Consider the following 17,098-nt stretch of genomic DNA (forward strand, 5'->3'; position numbering starts at 1 on the left):
AGATTTTTTTAAATGCATTTTTCCTTCAGTTATATGTATATGTAGCAAGGGCGGACTGACCATTTGGAAACTCGGGCGCTGCCCGAGGGCCCGGGGTCAGTAGGGGGCCCCATGACATTCCCCTGGTACCTTTTTCATAGGCTTTTTTTGAGTTTGGGCAAGGACACAGGGGCCCCATGATCCCCTATTGGCCAGGGGGCCCCATGAGTTGTCAGTCCGCGCCTGATATATAGTATATGTACTTGTGATTGAACCTGCATTAAGAAAGGTGACTGTTATCACCTTCTGTATTAGGAAGTGCATTACAAATTATCTAAAGTAATAAAGAAGTCATACCGACAAAGACACAGGATTTCTTCATAAATCGATTTTAAGAACCTCCTAACATATTGAAAAGCACAACTTATAAAGTTTACTATGGCTATAGTAAGTAAAAGTCCTTACATAATCAGAAAAAAAGCTTGTTTTTAAATTTTCTCTAATGAAATATTTGTAGCTTATTGGCCTAAAAAAAAAAAAAAAACTAATTCAAGAAGCTGATCCTTAAAGTTTTGCATTTCTGAAACCATGGCTCAGTGTAATCCAAAAGAAAAGCCACACACTGATGATGTCTTCACAGGCAAAGCTTGACAAGCTTCAGCACATGGTCTCTCCCCCAAGACCATCCCTCTGACATGTTTCCCCAGTAGGCTTAATCATGTAGGAATGAGCCCAAAGGGTGTCAGATGAATGGTCTTGGGAGCAAGATCATGAGCTTGTCAGCTGATTAAAAAAATTTTGCCTGTGAAGACTTCATCAGTGTGTTGCTTTTCTCTTATTATACTGAGTCATTTGTGGAGTGAAGGACCACAAGCTAGCACCTCATTCCAACACATGGGGGGAGTGCTTGAAGAGTTGCAGTGGTGCACTTTTCTTTGACTCTACAATTCTGAAACCATATTCAGTTTTCCTTTTAAATAATCTTACCTCATAAAGTGACATGTCTTCAGTCGCAATATATCACAGTTTTCACCAGTAGCATTTTGATATGTAAAAGATTAAAGAAAATATCTAGAAAATATAATAAATGGAAACTGCAAAGTTCCAGAAATAAAGTCAATCTATAAGGTTAATACAAATATAAAAAATATAGAAGCCTTAAAGCCTAAATGATTGTAAAACAACAGGTGCAATACTTTCCAGGTGCTTATTAGTGAATACCTGGGAGCAACAATAAAATAAACAACCTCTATTACATTCATAGCATAATCAAATTCAACAGATGCAATATGCAGTAAAGAATATGAGACTCCGCTATGCTAGACACACTTATTGCACACCCTTTTAGTGATAAAATTTACATTGTGATGGCATGAATTCTGTAACATATAATCGTATAATATTATGCATACTGTACAATATACATACAATATATATTATTCATCCTTCACCATAATTGTATTTCCTTGTGGACTGCCAAATTAGCTTGTTCCTGGTGTTACCATGGGGATGTGAACCCACCTCCAACCCACTCCATCTCTGGCAGATCATTCACTGGGCTCAGAAATCACTTCCACCTGTCTGTGGTTGTCTTTATACACTGCCCCTCCTGGTCACCAACCTCCTCTAGGGTATAGGCACCCTTGATAGTGGTGCTTCTTGATTTATAACCTATCCATAAAACATATTCACATGTTAGAAGCATCATAAGAGATGCTTTAGAGGTATAGATTAGAGGTAGAATATTCTAAACTGACTTACCATGTATTGAAACAACAACAAGTCTAATCATACTGTGTTCCAATATGTTCTTTTGAATAGGAAAAAGCAGTAGCTAAATTATGCAAGACCATGTTCATGCCCATCATAAGACTCCTGAAGGGGAGCAACATGCAGATGAGTCCACTGGAAACAGAGATACTGGTGTAAACATGTAATGTGGTATTGGTTCCTCCACCACACTACCACAGTCTTGACAGCTTGAGAGATAATGATAATAAAATCCCACTTAAACAGGCCAGCATAGGGCTATAATTGGTTTCTCTTAAGTAGCCACAAATCTGCCATGTTCCAATGTTTCTCTAGTTTATATAATGATTTTTAGTGGAACTCTGACATATTTTGCATATAAGTATGCTCCTAAATGTATACATTAAGTACATCTTTGGCAATCATATAGGATGGATATCAACTTTTCTAGGTTTTTGTATAATCAAGTTTAAATTTCCGTTCAAAATAGCTGATTGCTTTTCATAAAAAACCTGCCACTTGTACCCCACACCAATGAAAAGCCTTAGTAGCTGCAAATGAATATGGGAAATTATGATTTTATTTATAAATGACTGGACGTTGATTTTTCAAACCACACCAAGGTAAAGTCTGATTTCATCCAATGATCTAAGATATAACTGACATTCCAATCAACTTTTACCATTTTAACTATGAAAGGCTACATTGTAAAAGAACACTTTGTAAGAGCATTGCTGGAGATATGAGTGTACCAACAGGGAGATGACTTGCAGAAACATGCAGTGTGTAATGTCTTGAAAGGGGCAAATTAACATATTGTTTCACTTGTCCATGGTTTTTCCACATTGCTTAGCTACAAGAATTATCTAGTGGCTAATGCTTTCACCATACATAATTGCCATAAGCCCTTTTCTGGTTTAAGTGTACAGATTCATAATCGGGAAACAAAGAGTTTACAAAAAAAAGAGACCAATAGGGACACAGGAATTCAGAGATTATCGGGTCATACTCCCTCCTACATGTGGATTGGCCACCATCAAACAAAAAAAATGTGAGCCAGCCCAATATAACCTCTCCCACTCCCAGCACCCCTCAATTCTGTAGTAAAAAAATAACAAGAGCATAACCATAAACAGAAAAAGGTGGGACCTGTGTCCCTCAATGGACTCAAAGAAATGGATTTTATTTTATTCTTTTTTCTTTTCAGTTTATTGAGGGATACTAGAATTCAGAGAATTCATGAACATCCGCCTAGAAAAACTTGGAAAAATCCGCCTGACTCTGCCATCCACCACAAAGTGATGAATTGATTCCAGAGCTGACTTCTGAAGGTCCTGGATCAATCCATATCTCTGCAGGGTCTGTATGGTCTAAGCAATGTTGTCCATCAGAACCTGAACCGACTGTTCCTTCAGAACAGGTTGTCTAAATATCTCACAACAGGGATGCCCTGAGAGCATAGTAGGGCCAGCACAGGGGCCAGCAACTTGGTTTCTGCCTGTGGCAGAATGGGCAGGCAAAATGGCATGTCACAAATTGGGAGTATAGGGGCTGACAGAAAAGTGAAGCCAAAGCAGCCACCTTTTATAACAAAGATGTCCTCAAATGGGTACAAGGCTGGTTGGTTTAGACAAAGAGCACGTCAGGATTTTTCTAGTCTTCAGAAAGAAAGACTGTGGTCTATAGCCATAATAGTCAGAAACCAATAGTGCTATTTAGCCCATAACATCCTGCATGACTGCAGGGAAATCCTCCCTGGATAGAGTGGAGGAAGCAGCCATGCCCAACAGAGCTAAAGAAGACCTAAAATATAGGATGGACTCCAGCAAAGGGCAAAATTCTGGACCATCAGTGTCAGGTGCTTCAGGAGGGAGTTAGTCAGTTAGTGAAGTGTGACCTGGAGGAACTCAGAACAGCAGCATTGTTTTCCCTGTGTCTGTAATCATATATGTTGCACCACAAGTAGAAGGCAATGTGCTCAGGGTATAAGACAAGGCCTCTGATATGAACCAGTTGTTGGTAGGATCAGGTGGCTCACTGTGGCCAGGTCACTGAAGGTGAGCAGCCGGGATGAACCAAGGAGAGTTTCATGTCTCTTGCAATGGAAAGTTGGAAAGCATATGATGCTCTGTTCAATTCCTTTGCACCAATCCTTTCTGTGGTGAAACAGAAAAGACGGTAACATTTAGGATTCCCCAGCAGTGTCAGTAATGGAGTAGCTTTCACTGCTCTGCCCCTATGGCCTACTCACAAAAGGAGTCTTCAGCGAAAGGGTCATGCTTAAGCAATGGACTCAGAAAGCACTCTGCAGCTAACTTTCAGAAGTACACACAGACCTGGAAGGCACTACAATGCAGTGCCAGTGTCCAAAGGTTACATTCCAGGCTAGTTCTACAACATCCAATCCAGTAGGTTCTTGATATGGAGTACAAAGCCAGGCTGAGTAAAGGAGATCCAGATAGTTGCATTAAAAAGTAGGAACCTTGAATAAAGTAAAAGAGGGTAGCTAGCAAAAAGGTTAGACTTTTCACAGAAGAGTGGAGAACAGATGCCTTCCTAGAACACTAACAAAAAAATTTGAGGCATGCTGGAATCAGGAGGGGTTATACTGAACTTTGCCAGTGTCTAGTTCTTCCGTAGGCAACAATATAATTTGCAAGTCTCTAAATTCCTATGTTCCTCAGTTGGACGATAAATGAGAAAGAATCTATAATTTTCCATAATATGAATTATTAATCATTAAGCCACAAGTGGGCAGCACTTCTTAACAGTTTTAGAAAACATTAAGGCAGTTTTTCCTAAACTATGGGTCAGGATATGAATTGGGTGACAGCACAAATTGGGTGTTTAGGATGGATTGCCACTTGACTTTGTCTCCAAGCAAGAAATCAGTGTATCAGTGGTGGCGATTATGGTTGACACTTGTGAGGTGGAGTCATTTATTCAGAGGTGACAAGACTTGGTGCTAGTTGAAGTTGAAGATTTTATTTCTCCTGGCTTTACTAAAGCTCAAAAAAGGGAGAGAGATGCATTCAATGTGTTCTCTGTATATACCGCCAGTTTATTCAAAGTTCTACAGTGGTTTACATGTGCATTCCTTGCTAATTCCTGTAATAAAGTATGATTACAGAGCTGCATTAACTACTGTTTGTATGTTTGTTATTTTTTTATTTGGTTATTGCCCTAGAGAGTGCAGACCCCCCTGCATTAGGAAGTAGTATCAATCATGTGCTATACATGCAAGTAATAAAGCTTGCTGGTCCTAAACCAGGAGTGTTCTCCTGCAATTTTCGCATTGCACTTTAACAAAAGGATATATTGAGAGAAGTTTTCCAGCAAGTTCAGTAGAAGACAAATACCAACGATGCATTAACAAAACAATTCGTGGTAACAAATTGTTGTTATGTAGAAAACCCCTCTCATCTGAAAAACAAAAAATAAGAAAAAGTCAGTTGCATGAATAATAATCATATGCAATAATAATGCATTACACATATATTTACCAGGAGCTTTGTAGAATTTTATGTCAACTTGGTCCCATTAACTGAGTAATTTTTTAGATTACCAACATTGGAAGATAAAACCACAGAGACAAAAACATAAGACCTCACTTCTTAAAATAAATATGTGAAGAGACATAGATTTGACACACTTCTGTATTCAGCTATGCAGTGAGAAAAATATGCCCTAATTAGAATTAGGTGATGATTCTACATTGTACAGGCACTTTGTGCTCTGCTCTCACTAAGTTGCACATTGTGTTGCACCATACTGTTTTATAGATAGATCCCCGCTTACCGATACAAACCTGGAATGGTATTGAGGTGCTTTTTTGATATGTTCAATATTTAAAATTTTTAACCTAGAATACATAAAAGGGCTGTAAAGCAAAGAGAACTGCTGCTTATTCTGTATAGAATATATTGTGAGTACAATATAATGTTAGCTGTATGTCCTTGGGGTGCTAGAATATTTCTTACACAAGTTACATATGTGCTTCTTTGAGAGCATATGCACCTATCCAAAGGGAATGCAAATGGTAATAAATGAAGCAGCTGTTACATTTCCATAAAAGGTAGCAGGGAAGTGGGGACTGGGAACTTTAGGAGCAAAGTAGCAAGGCATGGCAGAGCAGGAGCAGAGTGCAGATACACAGGAGAATGAGTACAAGGTTATGGGGAACAAACAGGAATATATTGGGTTGCTAGTTGATAGATGAAGTGTTCTCACTAAGGTGTTATTGCTATTGAAGGCACAGATGGACTTGGGCAGCAGGATAGCTCCTGGAATGTGATTCCCAAGCTGGACAACCACAGAAAGTAACAGATAAAGTGCCAATACACATCAAACAGACAGGAACAGACAATGAGTGGAAGAGACAGCAAGATGTAAATCAAAACAGACACATTTAGAAGCCTATGCCTAAACAGAAACAAGATGGGTTGTGACCAATACAGATCAGATCAACATAATAAGCCTAAGCCAATACAGTTCAGATGGAAAAAACAAGACAGAAGAGATAGACACTGATTTCAGTTCAGACTCAAACAGATGCAACAGCACTGGCCGGTAAGGGCAATAAATAGCCCCAAACACAGCAACCTGTGACCATATCACAAGAGGAAGCTGTATTTCTTAAATCCTATTATTCTATGAGGTATTGGCATATTATCTCCTTTGTTTTGTCTTGCATCTGTGTCTGTCTTTTGTCTTGCATCTGTGGGGGCCCTTTTCCTCCTCGTACTGACCACAGGTGCTATGAATGGTTTTTTACTCCCACTGTCCACCAAACTATTGCTAACTCCTACTGACACTGTGGCATATTCGACTCCCATTGGCTACACTCTGGCCCCCTAAAGTGTAAAGGATAGTGAACTGACCCTTAGCTTAGAAAGTTGTAGACCCCTCTTTTTGCACAACCTGCACACAGAACCCACCATGCTTGTGGGGACCAAGATGAGTTTCTGTTCATAGCATACAATAGCAGTATCTTAACAGAAGTAAAGATACAAAACACCCATTCAACAGGCAATTTGGAACAACTAACAGAGAAAAGTGCCCTGGAACACATTGAAGAATGTAACATAAGAATTTGACTCTGCTTCTTTGGAGTCATTCTGTTTGGAAAGACTCTCATACTTCTTAGAATCCAAATTCGTGACCCACAACCGAAAATGCCAGAGCAGCTGACAGTCTGAAGGGATAAAACCTCAGCAATTATATTTTCACTATCTAGTCCAGCTAAGCTCAAAACAAATATTTATGAGGATATCCTAGCAATGGTAAACATACAGTGTTTTTTTCTTTTCTTTTTTTAGTCGCACTCTCAGACATGCAGACATTTCAGTTCCACAAAAGAATGAAGTAATTTTAAAAATAATATGACTGGCAGTATGGATAGATGATATGTTGCATGCGGTGCTCATTATGAGGAATCACAGCAGCACCTTGTTATTGAGCATAACTTAGTTTTGTGGTGCCACAGTATTTATTTACGGTATGTCAAGTACTTATATAGCACTGTCTTAGAGTTTATGTATGATGTATGGTGGCAGTGTGAAGGGTTAATTGCGTAATTAACCTGACCCAGTAACAATCGCTCTCAGGCTGCAGGTACATAGATTGTGGTCCATTAGCTGGAAAATCTTTGTGCAGCTGAGCGTGGCATTGTTACACATGTGACAGCGTGATTTTAGATTGGCTAGTTCTTCGGTCACGAGTTGGTGAGAAGGGCTGGGGGTCTGATGCCACGACCGTCACAATCAGGAAGGTATTTTTTCCCCTGCGTGAGCAAATTGGATCATGCTTTGCTGTTTTTTTTTGCTTTCCTCTGGAGCAACTGTGGATGTAGGATTATAACTTTTTTTTTAATGGCTGACCTGGATGGACTTTTGTCTTTTTTCAGCCAGACTATGTAACTTTGTAACCTGAAATGCTGGCATCGGTGGTTACCAGCTTCCACACCACTGGCTGAAAGAATCTTCCCTTCTACAAATTGTGAGTTATCAACTACCAATTCAGGCTCTGCCGCACCTTTGGAGACAGAGATATGCAGCAATCCAGGGCCAGAATCTTTTTGTTCCAAACAGAGAGAATGTACCTTTGCAGAAGTCTGGATTGGAATTGGGCATAGGGAATAGCCTCGAACGAGGACACCATCTTCCCCAGCAACCTCATACAGAGGCTAATCGAAGGATACCTCTTGGCCTTCAAACTGCAAACCTTGTTCTCAGGGTGCAACATTTCCCTGGAGGCAGAAATACTTTTGCCTGAACCATGTCTAAGACCATCCCCAAATATTCCAGGCTCTGCCCTGGTTCCAGGACCGACTTCTTGAGGTTGAGCACCCAGCCTAGCCGTTCCAAGATCTGGAAATGCTGAGCCCCTATCGCAGACCGCAGAAATCTTTGGTAAGGAATGAATATTGGTACATGCAGGTATGCGTCCTTGATGTCTATGGACGCTAAAAAATCTCCCTCCTGTAGGGAGGCCACTATTGGCCCAACCGATTCCATACGAAAGGATTGGACGTTTAGGAACTGATCTAGCCCCTTGAGGTCCACAATGGGTCTCACATCCCCATTTGGTTTTGGGACTGTAAACAGGTTTGAATAAAACCACTGAAACCTTTTGCCCACTGGAACTTCCGAGATAACTCCTTGAGCCAATAGACAATCGAGTTCCTGAAATAAAGCATTTATTTTATCTGGATTTATTGGTACATTTGATCTTAGAAACCAAAGATAGGAAAATTCCCAAAATTCCAGTCTGTACCCCAGAGAAATTGTAGAAAATGAACCATTTGTCTTGGATTACAGCCCTCCAGGCAGCCACAAAATTCAAATCATTCCCCCCACCCAAACAAGTAAGGGCGCCCCTTCAAAGTAGGTGGACTTTGGATTTCTCTTAGACATATTTTGCTCCCAGGGTCTCCTTGGGTTCTGATTCTGAGATCTACCCCTGGAGACTGGGACCTGTGTTTGGCGAATCGACTGCCTGGTAGATGAAGGCCCAGCAATCGAAGCCCCTGACACCTTGAAAGAAGGGCATTTGGATTTCCTCTTAGAGGGTAGAAGAATACTTTTACCTCCTGAAATCTTTTGGAAATATTTGTCCAAATCTTCCCCATGAAAGAGAAAACCTGCTAAAAATGTTTTGCATGGCAGTTCTGCTGACCAACTCTTCAGCCACAAAACACTGCGCATGTGCACTGATAGAAGGGCCAAGCAAGAAATTTGCTGAATATGCATCCTCAAGAGCATAAACCGCAAAACACAAAGCACGCTGAACATTCTCCAAATCCTTGGCCAAGCATTCCCCCTGCACTGATGGCCTTCCACTCCGTTACTTGACAAGTAGCATTTGCATTGAGTGTGCATAAGGCAGCATTTGCATTGAGTGTGCTGAAAGAACACTCAATGCAAATGCTGCCTTATGAGCCACCTATGGCGGCTCCTGACTGACTAGCCCACGCTTCCCCCTCAGGGGAGTACTCAAGTGCCCCTACTGAATAGTCCGCTCTGTGTCCCAGCCACAGGAGATTTCTTAGAAGCAGCAGGCACGTGTGTCCTGGCCTCCAGGTGAAAAAAATATGGCCGACTTTCGTTTCTGGCCGCACTCCCTCTAGTGGCCGAAAACAAAAAGAGCAAGCACATCTGGGGAACAACAGTGAGCACTCCCCCTATTGGAAACTCACAGTCACAATACCTCTCATTTTCCCTCCAATTTAGAGCTTTGTTTGTTTCTCTTTACAGAGAGAAAAAAAAGGAGATATCTTACCAGTCCCGCTGCAGATCCCTGACTTCAGTCAGGCAACAACCTTCACCCATCACGGTATTGTCATACAGACCTTCAATGACTCAGTGTCCATGCTGAGGGTCTACTGCCTTGGACCCGTATAGCACTCCGCTGGAAGCGCCTTGGTCAGATTTAAAACTGCACAGGGTTCCATCTGCGCAGGGTCCAGCACCATAAGGTTGCATTACAGGCAAAACCTTGATGATTCTTCCCTGATTCTCTAATGGAACCATTCTGGACTTTCAGGTATGCTCCAAGAGCACAGCAACACTTTCAGTGACCATCCACCTTACAGACACTGGCTAAAAAATGGAGGTACTTCCTCTTTATAAGGGGTTACATAGGGGAAGACCTCCTCTCTGATTGGTCGGCCAGTGTCCATTCACATATAGGTGGCCGATAACCCACATAGTCATGAATAGTCTGCTCTGTGTCCCGTGATGTACGATAAAGAAAGAAGCACCCTCTCTAGCTTGATCTCCACCAGGTATGTGACACTAGCTGAGTAGTGAAACAACCTGACTTTTTTGCTTTATTTATATGTACTATGGTATTAGATATGGGTTAAACTGTAGCTGTGGCTAGGCTATGGGAATTCAAATACTTACATATTTTTAACAAGTATGTAAACCTTAGAGCATCCTCTACTGTGAAGGAAGGTCGACCTGCACCTAGGGGACTCCCATCCAGGAAGAGGAGAACTTGTTGAACTTCGTCCTATAGAAGGAAGACATTGCTGGAGAGATGTACCAAGTACCAGGAATACCTTCCTCAAAAGATCCATTAAAGTGTTTCTAAACCCACAACCATAAAACCATTCTGTATATGCAGTAAAGCATACTTGTTATACTCACTGTGGAACCTAAGGGGTTAATTCTCTGCATTGTGTAAAAACGCTGTTTGAGCCTGACTACCCCTTCTTCCAGTGTCCCCCTCTTATCTCCTAATAAGACATATCATGTGAAGTCACTCTGCACATGCTCAGTTTGGTGTGTTTTGCTAGAGAGATTTTTTTTTTCTTGGGAGAGTACATGTGAACAGCACAGGGCCAATCACCACTGTGCAGACAGAGGTCAGGGGTCCTGCAACTACTGATGAGAAAAGGTATTTAGCAGTTTACTAAAATAATTGCACTTCCATGTTCTGTGAACTATAGGAGACCAGATATAGTGCATGCAGGGTTATGGGTTTAGGAACACTTTAAGTATGGTTTGACTCACTTGTTGATGCAGAGTCATTTATATCTGGTGAATGTGGGCTGAAGCTGGGGCCACCCAGGGAGTACACAAAGTTCACAGATGTGCAGAACAATTCACAGACTTTGTTTTGAAACAGAAATTGCACTATTTCTGGTTTAGATTTGTCTAGTATACAGCACAAATCACTTTTATGTGGACTTTATTAAACACTATTAATTTTTGTAATACATTTTTGCAATATGTTAATGCAGTTATGACATGGTTGTAATGTGTGACTTGTACAATTGATGGGTATATTGTTTATTTACTCACACGGATTTACATCTATTATCTCTGCACATATTGTATGTACAAATTGACACATTTTCTTTATTATGGTAGTACTGTATTTTTCTTTTTGAGCTTTAGTTTGAATACTAAGCACTTGTCACAGCAGCAGCCACCTATTATATAGGCTTTAGGGTAGTGCAGGAGGTAGTTTTTTATAATTTTTTACAGAAGCCACAGCAGCAATTGGTGGGCATTGTCTCAACAAGTTATATATATTTATATATACCTGCGTGTAGGGGCGGACTGACCATTTGGAAACCTGGGCACTGCCTGAGGGCCGGGGGTCAGTAGGGGGCCCCATGAGATGCCCCTAGTACCTTTTTCATAGGCTTTTTTGAGTTTGGGCAAGGACACAGGGGCCCCATGATCCCCTATTGCCCGGGGGCCCCATAAGTTGTCAGTCCACTCCTGCCTGCGTGTTATTTATGCTAAAAAGGGTTTATAAAGGATGAGGGGCTTTGAGAATGTTATAGGCTTACCAAAAAATGCTAAATAAAATAGTATGTACCCGAATAGAAATGTCTTCATTCAGCATTTTTTAACACATCAACACAAAACATCTTTTAGGTTTTCAAGAAAAACTACTTTTAAAGTCCACCATCTTTCACGCCCATTATGCCCCACTTCTGTGCCTACTGCCTACTGTCATACTATCTGCACAACCCTCCTGCACATGTTGCCCACTATCATACCCTCCTAACTGCCCTCATGCACATACTGCATGCTGTCATACTCTGCCACCTCTTCTGCACCTATTCCTTACAGTCATGCCCTTAAACTCCTCTCCTGCACAAACTGGCCACTGTCATGCCCTCTACATGCCTCTCTTTCAAATACTGCTCACTGTCATACTCTCTGCACTCCTCTACTACACATATTTCTCGCCATCATATTCTCCACACTCCTCTCCTTCATATTTACTTTAGAATATCACAGTAGAATATCATTCTAGGACTGGCACAGTATTGCTAATATGTATACATATGCTGTACATATACTGTACATATACAGTGAAAGAAATAAGTATTTGATCCCCTGCTGATTTTGAATGTTTGTCCACTCACAAAGAAATGATCAGTCTAAAAATTGAATGGTAGGTGTATTGTAACACTGAGAGAAAACAACAAACAATTCAAAAGAAATGCACTGATTTGCATGTTCATGAGGGAAATAAGTATTTGATCCCCTTTCATTCTGCAGGATTTCTGGCTACCAGGTGTCTTTCATACAGGTAACAAGCTGAGATTAGAAGCAGTCTCTTAAAGGGAGTGCTGCTAATCTCATTTTGTTACCTGTATAAAAGACACCTGTCCACAGGAGCAATCAAACAATCAGATTCCAAACTCTCCACCATGGCAAAGACCAAAGATCTGTCCAAGGATGTCAGGGACAAAATTGTAGAACTACACAAGGCTAGACTGGGCTACCAAACTATTGCCAAGCAGCTTGGTGAGAAGGTGACAACAGTTGATGCAACCATTCGCAAATGGAAGAAACACAAAACAACTGTCAGGCTCCCTAGGTCTGGTGCACCATGCAAGATCTCACCTCCTGAAGTGCCAATGATCATGAGAACAGTGAGGATTCATCCCAGAACTACACATGAGGATCTTGTTAATGATTTCCAGGCAGCTGGGACCACAGTCACCAAGAAAACAACACACTACGCCGACAAGGATTGAAATCCTGCAGTGCCCACAAGGTCCCTCTGCTCAAGAAAGCACATGTCCAGGCCCATCTAAAGTTTGCCACTGAACATCTGAATGATGCAGAGGAGGACTGGTTGAAAGTGTTGTGGTCAGATGAGACCAAAATCAAGCTCTTTGGCATCAACTCAACTCATTGTGTTTGGCGGAGGAGGAATGCTGCCTATGACCCCAAGAACACTATGCCAACTGTCAAACATGATGGTGGAAACATTCTGCTTTGGGGGTGTCTTTCTGCTAAGGGGACAGGACAACTGCACCGCATCAAAGTGATGATGGACGGGGCAATGTACTGTCAAATCTTAGGTGAGAACCTTCTTCCCGCAGCCAAGGCATTGAAAATGGGTCGTGGATGGGTGTTCCAGCATGACAATGACCCAAAACACACGGCCAAGGCAACACAGGAGTGGCTCAAGAAGGAGCACATTAAGGTCCTGGAGTGGCCTAGCCAGTCTCCAGACCTTAATCCAATTGAAAATCTGTGGAGGGAGATGAAAGTTTGAGTTGCCAAATGTCAGCCACCAAACCTTAATGACTTGGAGAGGATCTGCCAAGAGGAGTGGGCCAAAATCCCTCCGGAGATGTGTGCAAACCTGGTGGCCAACTACAGGAAACATCTGACCTCTGTGATTGCCAACAAGGGATTTGCAACTAAGTCATGCTTTGTGAAGGGGATCAAATACTTATTTCCCTCATGAACATGCAAATCAGTACATAAGACATGCATTTCTTTTGAATTTTTTGTTGCTATTCTGTCTCTCAGTGTTACAATACACCTACCATTCGATTTTTAGACTGATCAAATACTTATTTCCTTCACTGTGTGGGAAAATGTTACATGTTCCTCCCATTTTTAGGGTGGAACATGTTCCCAATGCTTCAGCTGCTGCCTGATCCACCCCCTCCCTGTGACAGCAGTATGGGGAGAAGTTCCCCGTACTAGCTGTTACCTTTTTAACCACTAGCCTACAGGGCACTTATACCCCCTTCCTGTCCAAGCCAATTTCTAGCTTTCAGCGCTGTTGCACTTTGAATGACAATTGCGCGGTCATACAACACTGTACCCATATGAAATTTGTATAATTTTTTTGTGAGAGATAGAGCTTTATTTTGGTGGTATTTAATCACCTCTGGGGTTTTTATTTTTTCTTAAACAAACCAAAAACCACTGAAAATTTTGTCATGTGATTAGCCGTGGCCAAATCACAGCTAATCACAAAAAAAACCCCTGAATGAATAGATCTCATTCAGGTTAATGCTTGCTTATAGCAAAGTAATTCTTTGCTATAAGCATATTGTGTAAACAAAATACTGATCACTTCCCCAAAGTAGTACAATGTTACTATGGCAACATCATACTATTTTGTTCATAGTGAAATATGAAAAACAAATCTTAAAAAAAAGCGAAACAAATTATCAATTTTTTTTTTTCATATTGTCACCAGTCAGTGTCCCTGATCACCGCCATGCCAGTTATATGATGATGCTGTACTGCACTGGTGACAGTATGTAAAAAAAAAAATAGTGAAAATCATTTATTTAATTTCTTCATTTTCCGAAAAATTATGACAAAAAAATTACAACTTCAAAAAACTTGCCATGCCTCTTATTAAATAAGTCGGACTGTCTGTTTTGCAAAAAGGGGTCATTTGGGGGATATCTGTACTGTTCTGACATTCTTGGACCACAAGAAATTAGATTGGCTGTCAGTACTTCAGGATTGATCAATTTTCAGATATATCCCATAGTTTGTGAACTCTATAACTTTCCTACAGACTAAATATAAATACTAATTTGGGTTATTTTCACCAAAGAAATGTAGCAGAATACATCTTGGCCTAAATTTATGAAGAACAATTATTTATTTGCAAACTTTTATAACAGAAACAAAGAAAAACGTGTTTTTTTCTGTCTTTTTTTGTTAATTTAGCAAAAAAATAAAAACCCCAGTGGTGATTAAATATCAACAAAAGAAAGTTCTAGTTGTGTGCAAAAAATTATAAAATTTTAGTTTAAGTACAGTGTTGTATGACCGCGCAATTGTCATTCACAGTGTGAAAGCGCTGAAACCTGAAAATTGGCCTGGGCAAGAAGGGGGTAAAAGTGCCCTGTACGGAAGTGGTTAAGGTAAGTCCTTCATAATATGCTAGTATGCAATGTATATTAGCACATTATGACATTAACTTGTAGGGGATTTTTTTTTTTTACTACCGCTTTAAGCACCAGGCACCTTCCAGGCTTTTACTGCAGTCACATTTCCTGTCTGGACAGAAAGTGATGGGAAATCTCTTCGGTTGAGACAGAGGCTGCAGCAAAACAATTTTTTTCAAGAAAATGGAGAAGGGTTTGGGTTATTTTTACTGTCTGTGTCTTCCTGTAATGGAGACAATTTTTTCTTTTCATTTCTTGATCTGCTGGCACAGGGACAGAAAGTGAAGTGAAATCTTCCTAACAGGGTTAAGGACAGCAATAAAACTTGAGATAAGTATTTACTCTTCCTAAGTCTATCCAAAACAAAGAAAAAAAATGAGACACAGCATCATCCAATATATCAGCAGAATTTTCCTCATTTGGAAAGCCCCAGCCTTTTGTTGCCTACTGCAAGGCCTCATGCACAGTGCAGCTAAAAACTGCCTGTTTTACACGTTTGACTTTTTATTTCTGCCTTTAAACGTCCTTACAATAATAATGCATGATGTGATAAACTTTATATTAATCTCAATATGCCTTAAGGCAAAAACGTTTTCCTTTTAGTTTTTGAGAGACTGGGAAAAGTTAGAGTCTCTGCCAATTTTTATAGCTGGAAAGGGGAAATTTGCCTTTACTTACTTGTATCTCTGTAGTCCTTGTGAAAGTTGAAAAGATGGCAGCTGACACTTTCACAGGAATTGAGGGCATATCTGTCAGTGGAAACATCTGTCAAAGCTAGGGAGATTCTTCTCACTTCCTGCCATGTTTCCTGGATAGGAAATGAGAAAAAAAGCTCCCTAAGAAGGACACAGACAGCAAAGAAAACCTAAGTTTTTAGCCCTTCCCAACTGTCCAAAATAAAAAAGGTGACTGCACTTGCATCTTAGGTTCAGTTTCATACTGTGCAATGTATAGATGGCCTTGTCACTTCATTGAAACAATGTAGAGAAGAAGTGTAAAATCAAAGCAGTCATAGATCGAACTTTATCAGACATACCAAACATATCAATGCACGTGTACAAAAGTTCATCCAGTGTAGCTGCCTTTCGGTATGTAGTGGATCCCATGTTGACTGAGTCATCAATAATTCATTGTTCCCCAGGAAACCATATTCCAGATGGGCTGTACCTAATTTGCACTTTTTTTTTAATCCCGCTGGGAAAACCTGCCAATAAAAATAAATAAATAAATACATTCTGAACAGTATCTAAATGTAGGTATACAAATTACACATAATTATTATTTCAGGTACTTATATAGTAGTGTCAATTTATGCAGTGCTTTACATATATGTTGTACATTCACCTCAGTCCCTAATCCTCAAGGGGCGTACAATCTAAGATCTTTAACTCATATTCATACATACACATACTAGGGCCAATTTAGACAGGTTTCAATTAACCTACCAGCATGTCTTTGGAGTGTGGGAGGAAACCGGACACAGGCACTGGGAGAACATGTAAAGTGCAGGCATGTGGTGACATGGTTGGGATTTGAACCAACAACCCTAGTATTGCCAGGTGGAAATGCTAACCATTTAGCAACTGTGCTGCCTGTAATTAGCTTTTAAACCAGATAGCCACTCTGCACAGGTTCATGAGGCTTGGAAGGTTTAGGTAAAGAATTAAACTCTTTTATTAAATAAGCTCCATCACTGTACACATTCAAGAGAAAGTCTGTTTAAAGCTCAACTTCAGCTGCTTTATTCCCTGATGCTTCTTCTGCCACCTCAAGATACTCCATGAGGCTAGTAACAGAATTTAGAGGGAACATTGAAATACTCTCTCCATTATGTAACAGTGCTTGGGCCTAGCAACTGGCCCACCAAGCCCAAGCCCTGCATCACTGGAGGAGGTCAAATGCTCTTTCATGAAGGCCTGGATATTTTGCAGTGGCAACCATGGTAAATGGAGCAGAAGAGGTGGATTGTGAAGGTGATATAAGGTGGGGAGTGGAGAACTTTAATCAGACTCTATTGCTTTTATACCTTAGAGAGCAAGGAAAGAGGGTCCCCTGAAATAAACAATCCAAACAGGTATTACCGCTGAATGTTAGGTGGCTTTACACAATTTATTTTGCATAAGGCATTATATGTTGTATTTAAGTATTTAACTTGAAGTGAAATTTAAAAAATAGCTTAACACACCT

The 17,098-nt window shown here is 40.5% G+C and overlaps 1 protein-coding gene across 5 annotated transcripts in view; it reads right to left on the reverse strand.

Moving 5' to 3' along the window:
- The window catches only part of RASGRP3 (RAS guanyl releasing protein 3), a 205,821-nt gene that overhangs the window by 81,674 nt on the left and 107,049 nt on the right, over positions 1-17,098 (reverse strand). For all 5 annotated transcript variants that reach the window (XM_089690176.1, XM_089690178.1, XM_089690177.1 and 2 more), the window contains 3 exons: positions 15,948-16,115; positions 5,041-5,151; positions 967-1,024 (listed from right to left, as the gene is read on the reverse strand). In XM_089690176.1, the coding sequence (XP_089546302.1) occupies positions 967-1,024; positions 5,041-5,151; positions 15,948-16,017 (239 nt within the window). In that variant the 5' untranslated portion in view covers positions 16,018-16,115. The remainder of the gene's footprint in view (positions 1-966; positions 1,025-5,040; positions 5,152-15,947; positions 16,116-17,098) is intronic.

The sequence above is a fragment of the Staurois parvus genome, unplaced genomic scaffold, assembly GCF_062004578.1.
Source record: "Staurois parvus isolate SC_StPar_1 unplaced genomic scaffold, SC_StPar_1.0 ptg000520l, whole genome shotgun sequence".
Taxonomy (NCBI): domain Eukaryota; kingdom Metazoa; phylum Chordata; class Amphibia; order Anura; family Ranidae; genus Staurois; species Staurois parvus.